The following is a 9217-nucleotide window of genomic DNA, read 5'->3' as shown; positions in this document are numbered from 1 at the left end:
CTTTAGCATTATAATCTACCTTTTAACAAGATTGAATCTTATCACTTAAATGGCTTTTTATAAGTTCTTACTTATCAGCCATTCGGTTTCAGAAAATATGTACTATTTCTATGTTATTTTATTTAATTTTGACATTGCATTGTATTTATGAAGGTTCATAAATTGAATGGCTTTGATTGTATAAGTGTCTGTCAAAACAAACAGTACAGATTCTGAATCCTATAGCTCTCAATGTGCTACTCATATAGTTTGTGTTTAGTAGGGCCAGAGTTGAGCTCCCAGGAAAATACATCAGATCGATGACAGCCTCTGTCCTATTTTTTGGGGTGTAGTGAATTATTTAATAACTCATGTAGCATAGTTTTTGTGAACTCCCATAAATAAACTTATTTTCCTAATGAGTCTGGGTAAGAGAATGTAAAGGAAAATAAAGATGGATTATATCATTCAGTTGTGAATGAATATTGAACAGGGTTAATTGTGAAAACTTGGATCTCTAGCATGTGTATATTTTGACTTTTATAAACATCGGGAGTTGGGGAGAAATGTTCTCACTACCAAAAGAGCAGAAAAGTGAAGCATGGGGGATTTCCTTTGAACAGAAATATCCTTGCACATTGAACTTTCTTGACCCAGCAACAGAAAGCTGTGATGTAAGATGAGTCGCAGAGGAGCATTCAGCAGCAAAATCATGAGAAAGAGCATGAAACAGCATGGTGGGCTTCCCATTCTGTGGAGCAGTTAAAACCAGTGAATTTGAGCAGGGGACTTGCTTTGAGAGTGGAGTGCCTCCAGGTATTTAATTAGGGCAGGGAGGTTTCATGACTCTTGAGCTATAGCCCTGAGCCTTCAGGCTGAGGCTTGGGGTGGAGTGCTATGACCTGTGGATATTTATCAGCAACCTGAAAAAACTTTGTAACATTTTTTATCAGGACAGAGGTCAGGCCAAGGGGCCCAGGGCCAGAGAGAGGCCTGCAAACAGACAGGGCAGAGGAGAGCCTGTCCAGACTGGAGGAACTCTGCCCTGATCATTACTGACACTCAGTTGTAACCTGTTGATTTCCCTGAAAAGCCCCATAACTTTGAATATGGTGTCTGAGTTTCATGTGGCAATTGCAAATAATCATTGAACCCAACTAATTAGAGAGGACTGTGAGAGGCATAGTTGCTACTGACTCAGGTGCAGTGTATTGTGGGTTTGTTTTTTGGTGTTTAGGCTAGTCTATCATTTTCTTAGACACATGACAGTCCCCTATGGTTTGCTCACGATAAGTTCAAAATATCTTGCTCGATGTTCTCTACTAAAATATTTCTCCAAAATGTTTTGATTTCATAAACTAGTGCTTAGAGAGTGGTTTATCTGAAAGTTCTCAATTATCTTAATGTATTTTGTGTTCTAATAATTTTAACATAAATGTGCCACAATCTGTACATTGTCTACACAAGGAATACTGGACTAACAATTCTTTCCTCCGATAACTTCAATGACCCAGGAACAGACAAAAGGGTCTTTGATTTAAACTTTTACATTTCAGTCAAACATATAAACACTTAATAAAAGAAGCACATGTGTTTGAATCCCTGACCAACTGGAATCAGAGATTAATGAGAGCTAGAGATAATACAGCTATTGTTAATATTTTTTTCCCTCTGAGAGTAACTGGGGAATTTACTGGCGCTTCTCTCATGAGGTGAATGAGTGGAAGAAAGAAGCTTGGAAAGCCCTGGTCTGTCCAGCTCTGACCAGGTTTCAATTTCTTAATATCCTCAGTGGCAGCCAGTTAGCAATTCACACATGCCTGTGAAGGTTGGACAAAGAATAAGGAAACCCACAGCACACTGTCTGATACAAATTTCTTGTAGTGGATTTCCAATCCTTTTAGCATTGTACTCCACAAACTTTCCTTGTTTTTGTTCTTAAATGCCATAGATTCGGTTCTTACTCATAGCAGCCCTATCTGGGGTTTCCAAGGAGAGACTGGTGAGCTTAAACTGCTGACCTTGCAGTTCAACCTGACCTTGCAGTACAGCGCATTAACCTGACTTGTGACTGCTGTCAATTTGGTTGACTCGTGGTGAGCCCATTCAGAGAAGGAAACACTACATAGTCCTGCATCATCCTCAGAATCATTGTTGTATTTGTGGTCAGTGTTGCAGCCAGTGTGTCAATTTGTCTCATCAAGTCTCTTTCTATATTTTGCTGACCCTCTACTATACTATTTTCAATGATGTCATTTGCATGGAAAGTTCAACAATGAATAAGGACGATCATAGAAGAATTGATACATTTAAGTTGTGGTCTTGGAGAAGAATATTGAGAGTACCATGGACTGCTAGAAGAACAAACAAATCTGTGTTGAAAGAGACACAACCAGATGTTCCTTGGCAGTCAATCTGGCCAGACTTTGTCTCTCATGCTTTGAACATATTATTAGAATGGACCAGTCCCTGAAGAAAGAAACAGTGTTTGGTAATGTGGAGGGTCAGCAGAAAGACGAAATCCACACCAAAATGGATTAGCACAGTGTTAGGAATAATGGCCTCAAGCAGAACGGCAGTTGTGAGGATGGCATAGGACTGGGTGGTGTTTCATTCAGTTATACAGAAGGTCACTAAGGGCTGGAACTGAGTCAACGGCATCTGACTATAGAACAATAACTATTGTTCTAAGCATGATGTCTTTTCTTTATGGACTGATCCCACCTAATACCTTGCCCAAAGTAGGTGATATGAAATCTTACTTTCTTCACTTGTAAGGAGCATCCTGAGGTGCCTCCAGACACATCCCTTACTTACATGTTTTTTATTAGTCGGATCTGCAAAAGATATCTTTAAAGTGTTTAACAGTAAAGATATGAATTTAAAAATGATTGTGCACTCAAACGAAGCCACGGAATTTGCAATTTCCTCAAATGCATGTGAAATTTGAACAATAAGGAATAGCAAAGAGTCAATGCCTTTGAATTATTTTGTTGGAGAAGATATTAAATTATCATGCACTGCCAGAAGAACAAACACAGTGTATTGGAAGAACTACAGCCAGAATTCTATTTAGAAGCCTGGGTGTTCAGATTTCATTTCTCATTCTTTGAACATGTTGTCCATAGGCCCCAGTCCCTGCAGAAGGACCTCATGCTTTGAATAAATAAGGGTCATCAAAGAAGAAAATGATCCACAAGGAGATGGACTGACACAGCGGCCGCAGCAATGGTTTAAGTGTAGGAGTAACCTAGGATGGCTCAGGACTGGGCACTGTTTTGTTCTGTTTTGCATATGGTTTGTATGAGTTGGAAGTGACTTGATGCTACCTACAACATTTACTTTCCCTTTCCAATACTGTGAAATCTCATAAATATACATAAATTCAAAAAGCTGAGTTTCTGAAGTTTTAAATATATGAGAAAGCTTGTAATGTATGGATTTCTAAGCCCATGTTTAGGGGAGAGATAGAGGAAGGTTCAGAGCTGGACCAATTCTTACATTGTTATGTAAGTTTCTATTATATTCCCCCTTATGACATTTCATGCAGACATAGACATGAAACACATGCCCCTTAGGATTAAATACATGCATTCTATGTATTTTCAGGCATTTGGAAATAGTGTTTGTTTATATTTTACTCTTGGCTAATTTTAAGATGTTAAGGCTACATTAAAAAGTTCTGTTATCTTAATATACAAAAATACAATGATAATTCAATTAGTTTAGAATATCAGTGCAATGAAAAAATAAAAACAAAATATATATATATAATTTAAAATCAAGGAACTCTTCAAAGAAAACATAATGATTAAATGGAATTGGTGGTTTCGAAACACAGAGTACTGTTGACCTGGTGGTGACAGAAATGAAGTTTATATTTAACTTTTATTGTGTTATTGACAAAATTTAAAATCATAGAGTTAGCTGCCTTCCGCTTATAGATCCTCACATCTCTGGGTGACTGTAATTACATAACTATTGTGCTTATCAAATCAGAGTGCAGATTCAGAATACTGATGTTTGAGGAAGTTTAAAAATTGTCTGGAAACATTCCATTATCCTCTGATTGCATTTTCTACAAAATTCTGAAGCCCCAACAAATATTTCGTATTCCTCAATGCCAGAATTAAACTCTCAGGAAAAGATAGAGTCAAGCTAATCTTATCCTGGTGCATAATTATCAGACTTAATATGACAATGTATTTAAATCTGACACAAAAATGATAGCAGGCATTCATCTGTAAACTAGAAAAAAATGTCAACTTAGCACCTTATAGAAATGGACCCTTAAACAATAATTACACACTGTAATATTTGCCGTCTGGGCAGATTCAGTCACATATTGAATATTTCATTATAACCCCATTTCATCATTTGCTTTCTGAGGTAATTTTGACACTCCATAGCTTTCTCATGGCATTTTTTACTTCTGCATTCCTGAGTGTGTAGATGAGTGGGTTGAGAAAGGGTGTCCCGATGGTATAAAATACTGTCACCATCTTGTCCATGGGGAAAGTGGTTGGTGGACGTGTGTATATGAATATACATGGACCAAAGAATAAGATGACAACAATGATGTGAGAGGTGCAAGTGGAAAGGGCTTTTTTCCTCCCTTCTGCACTGTGGTTTCTCAGTGAATGCAAGATAACAAAGTATGAGATCATCAGAAGCAAGAAACTGATTGAGCAAATGGCCCCACTATTGAACACCAACAGTAGGTTGATGACATAAGTGTCCATGCAGGCAAGTTTTAACAAGGGCTGCAAATCACAGCAGTAATGATCAATCAAATTGGGTCCACAGAATTTCAATTTCAAGGCCAGGAGAATCTGAGCTGTAGAATGTATAAAAGACCCTATCCAGGCTACAATAATCAAGATAATGCAGACCTGCCGTCTCATAATGGTGGGGTACTGCAAGGGCTTACAGATGGCCACATAGCGATCAACAGCCATGAGGATGAGAACAAAGATCCCCATGCTGCCAAATAAATGCAGTGCAAAGATTTGTGTCATGCATTCATTGTAGGATATAACAGTCTTTGCAGACACAGAACCTACAATAAGTCTGGGGGCTGTGGAAGTTGAAAAGCAGGTATCAGCAATGGACAAATAAAATAGGAAGAAGTACATGGGGCTTCCAAGTGTCTGACTAAACTTGATGGTCACAATAATGAGCAAGTTTCCCACCAGCGTTCCAGTGTAGAAAATAAAGAAAATTATGAACACCATTTTCTGCTTCACAGGATCTTGTGTCAATCCTAGGAGAATGAACTCAGTTACAGTCTTATTTTGCTGCATTGTTTCAGTAGATGTGGGGAAAGTACAGGCTAGAAATAATTGATCTGCAAAAAGAAAACAATTTTATGAGGTAACTATCATACTTGTAGTTCAAATACTTATACCCAATCCTAGAAATTCTAGTTACCATTGGGTAATCATTTATTACGTGCTGGGGTGGCACTTCATGATAAACACTTGAGTGTTACCTACAAAGTTTATACAGTTTTGAGATGAGTCAGAACTGACTGAATGGCACTTATCAACATTACGCAAAAAGTGTATTTAGTTTTTGTGAATAAAGTTGAATTCTTAGGAAGCGATTTATTTATCTTGTTGCTTGAGATCATAATAGGAAAATAATGAAAAAGTAAGAGGTTCATTAAACATAATAAGCAGTAATGTCATGGATTCTGCATGAGTGGATAAATTCCTAATTTGGATGTGTTTATTCCATTTTCAGCAATCACCTATTACTGGTTCTTCTTGTTGCTAGGTGTCATCCAGTCAGTTGTAACTCATACCAATCTGGTATAGAGTTTCCAAGGAGCAGCTGGTGGGTTTGAACCACCCACCTTGTTGCAACAGTGCAGTGTTTATGTTACAGCACTATAACAAGTCTCAAGTTAGAGGTTGTTGCTATCGTAATTGTTTTCTAGTGTCTATGAGACGGTTCTACTCACAGCAAATCTGTCCAGAGTTTCTGAATAGAGACTGGCTAGTTTGACCATGCACTTCAAACAGACCTTGTGTCCATTGCATTGTACTATAGCACCGCACTAAAACTCCATAATAGAGCAAGTGTGTTGCAAAAATAGAGAAGATAAGGATGTAGCTTATTTCAAAGTGCTCCTATATTTCTCAAACCAGATAGTCCTGTTACAGATTTTTTGGTACCATGTTGTCAAACGTTATAGTCTTCTCCTTATACATTATTTCCCTGGTTCTTTTAATATACCTTCTTATGAAACAGAAAAGGAACAAGATTATAGTTAAAGAAAAAGGCAAATATTAGCTTTATACAGAAAATCTTTTCAAATTTCAGGTTTACAGTTTATACACTAATGTTATAAAAAAATATCTAAAGAAACTCTAGCTCATAGCAGAAACTGTCACTATAATTCTCATATTGTATGGTCTTGACTGAGAAAGATGAGAATTTCTGCTCCAACAAAAGCCTCAGAAACTCTATGTAGTTGATATGAGTTGGAACTGATTTGAGGGCACTTAACAACAACATGTTTTTGATTTTGTTATATCCTGACTTCTGGTAAAGGAAATAGATATAAAAAGGAAAGTAATATTTATATCTAAAAATACATTAAATTATATGCCTGACCCAAGCTTTGTTATTTTAAAATGCCACATAAACATATAAAAACTGGCAAACAATATGATAGATTAATGAAAAAATGATGCATTTGAATTATGATGCTGTCAAAGAATATTGACTACAGCATGGAGGCCAGAGGAATGGATAAATCTGTGTTAGAATGCTGCTGCGGCTACTGCTCCTGTGTGCCATCGAGTCACTTCTGATTCATTGTGACGTGTATATGGTTTCCAAGGCTGCAAATGTTTACAGGAGGTGATGCTCCTTAGAAGCAAGGATGATAAAACTTCATCTCATTTATTTTGGACATGGTAACAGGAGGGACCAATTCCTGATAATGGACAAAATGTTTGGTCAAGTGGAGGGTCAGGGTAAATGAAGACACTCAAACTGACCTTGTGGTCAAGCACATTCTCCTACAGCGCCATACCAGGACTCCTAGATGGACAATGGCAGCAACAATGGGCTCAAACATCACAATTGTGAGGATGGAGCAGGACCAGGCAGTGTGTTGTTCTGTTGTGTATAGGGTTAGTATGAGTCATAATTGACTCGACACACCTAACAACATCTCCCTATAAATTGATAAATATACATCTATGTTGTGTGTGCCCATGTTTGTTGATTTCAACTCATAACAACTTATGTAACAGAATAAAACTATCTCCTAGGATTTGTTGTTGTTATTAAGTAGTGGGCATACACTGTTGTCAACAGTACTTGTTAACAATACTTGAGAACAAAACAACAGCCTATGAGTAGATTATCAAGTCTTTTCTAACCCAATGGAAGAAGGGTTTAAACTGTGGACTTTCCTTGTAACAGCAGAGCACTAAATATGACACCACCAGAGCTCTTCATGTATGTGTGTGTATGTGCGTGTATGTATGCACACATACACACACATATATATATATACAAGAGCCCACACACATATATATACATGAACCCTGATGTGGCATTGTAAGATAAGCACTGGACTTGTAATCACAAGTTCAGCAGTTCAACTCAGCAGTCACTCTTGGAAACCATATACAGGGTCTTTATAGATGTGAACAAACACTGTATCACCCAACAACAACAACAACAACATGCATATATTGTAAAGTTCTATCAACTCCTTTTTATACATATTTATGCATATATAGGAATCGTGGTATAACACTGAAGGATGAACCTTGACCCCAAGGCCAGTTTGACCCCAATGTTGCCAGTTCCAACTCAGCAACTGCTCCTCAGAAACTCTACACAATGCTATGAGTAGGAATTGACTTGATGGTACTTAACAACAACAGGATGCATATATATGTGTGTGTGTATATGTGTTTATGGAGTCCTTGCGTCGCGCTGTGGCTTAATGCGCTGGGCAGCAATGTCTATTTTAAATGCAAGATGGGCAGTTGAGTTCTCCAGGCACTCCTCAGAAACCCTATACAGCGTTACTATGATGCATAAATTAACAATAACAACAACAAAGCATTTTTTTTTTAACATATGTATGTATGTATGTGTGTGTGTGTGTACCTTTTGTGGTGTCAAACATTAAGTCTCAACTACAACCTTAAAGTTTGGTGGTTTGAACCCACTCAGATGCCTCAGAAGACAGACTTGGTTGGCTATCTGAGTCAGAGAGGTCACAGCCTTGACACCTCTATGAAGCACAGTGTGTACTCCATCCTCATGGGGTTAATATAAGTAGGAACTAACCAAAGGCAACAAATGACACACAGAGAGATAGATGCACACATATTTCATGATTCACACAATTGATGTATATTAGAATGACAGAGAAAACATTTGACACATTAGAGCCCAACAACATAAGACCAAGGAAGTTTGCCTGTTCATAATTTCATTTCAGCCTAGATAATAAGTAGTGGTAGTGGTTGTGTGCTGTTGAGTCAGTTCTGATTCATAGTGACCCTGTATAGGGTTTGGGGAGCTGCAAATCTTTATGGGAGCAGAAAGCTTCATCTTTCTCCCATGGAGTGACTGAGAGATTCAAACTTCTGACTTTGCAGTTAGCAGACCTACCCATAAACCACTATGATACGAGGGCGCCCTCAAAAATAAGTGTTGTGTTGTTAAATGCCATTGAGTCAGTTCCTAGTCATAGTATAGGATTTCTGGCTGGTGAGTTTGAACTGCTGGTCTTGCTTTTCAAACTGATCTTGCTGTCAGAGCTTATCCCACAGTGCCACACCAGAACTCCAGGATTAGGACTAAAGTAAGGTAATAAATGTTATTTTTCTTAAGTGTCACCTAGTTGGTTCCCATTAATAGTGATTCTGTATAGAGTTTCCAAGGAGTGGCTGGTGGGTTTGAACCACCTCCCTTGTGGCTCAAACGGACCTTGTAGTCTAGTACATTAGTCTGTAGCGTCATATCAGGACCCTTAGTCAATCAATAGGCACTTAATAACTACTTGTTGATTGAGTAAAAGAATGAAGGAGTACTTCCTAACGTTGAATGATTTCAGTTCACACATTATTCTGCTCACAGTTGCCTTGAAGAGATGTGAAGCCTGTAACTTACTCTGGTATGTTAAATGTCATCAGTTGGGTTCCAGCTCAATAGTGATCTCATAGAGAGCTTTCAAGGAGCAGCTGGTCAGTTTGATCTT

General features: G+C 38.0%; 1 protein-coding gene across 1 annotated transcript; it reads right to left on the bottom strand.

Moving 5' to 3' along the window:
- Positions 1-4352: 4352 nt before the first annotated feature.
- LOC102842354 (olfactory receptor 4C11-like) lies at positions 4353-5282 on the bottom strand. The gene has a single exon (XM_006877570.1). It carries the CDS (start codon positions 5280-5282, stop codon positions 4353-4355), a length of 930 nt encoding a protein of 309 aa, XP_006877632.1.
- Positions 5283-9217: the final 3935 nt, after the last annotated feature.

This window comes from Chrysochloris asiatica, unplaced genomic scaffold (assembly GCF_000296735.1).
Source record: "Chrysochloris asiatica unplaced genomic scaffold, ChrAsi1.0 scaffold00531, whole genome shotgun sequence".
In the NCBI taxonomy this organism is placed as follows: Eukaryota; Metazoa; Chordata; class Mammalia; order Afrosoricida; family Chrysochloridae; genus Chrysochloris; species Chrysochloris asiatica.
The sequence above is the reverse complement of the archived record's forward strand: the minus strand, read 5'-3'. Positions and strand labels throughout refer to the sequence as shown.

Coding starts and splice junctions, on each gene's coding strand:
- LOC102842354 (XM_006877570.1), bottom strand. CDS start 5,282: ATGCAGCAAAATAAGACTGTAACTGAGTTCATTCTCCTAGGATTGACA.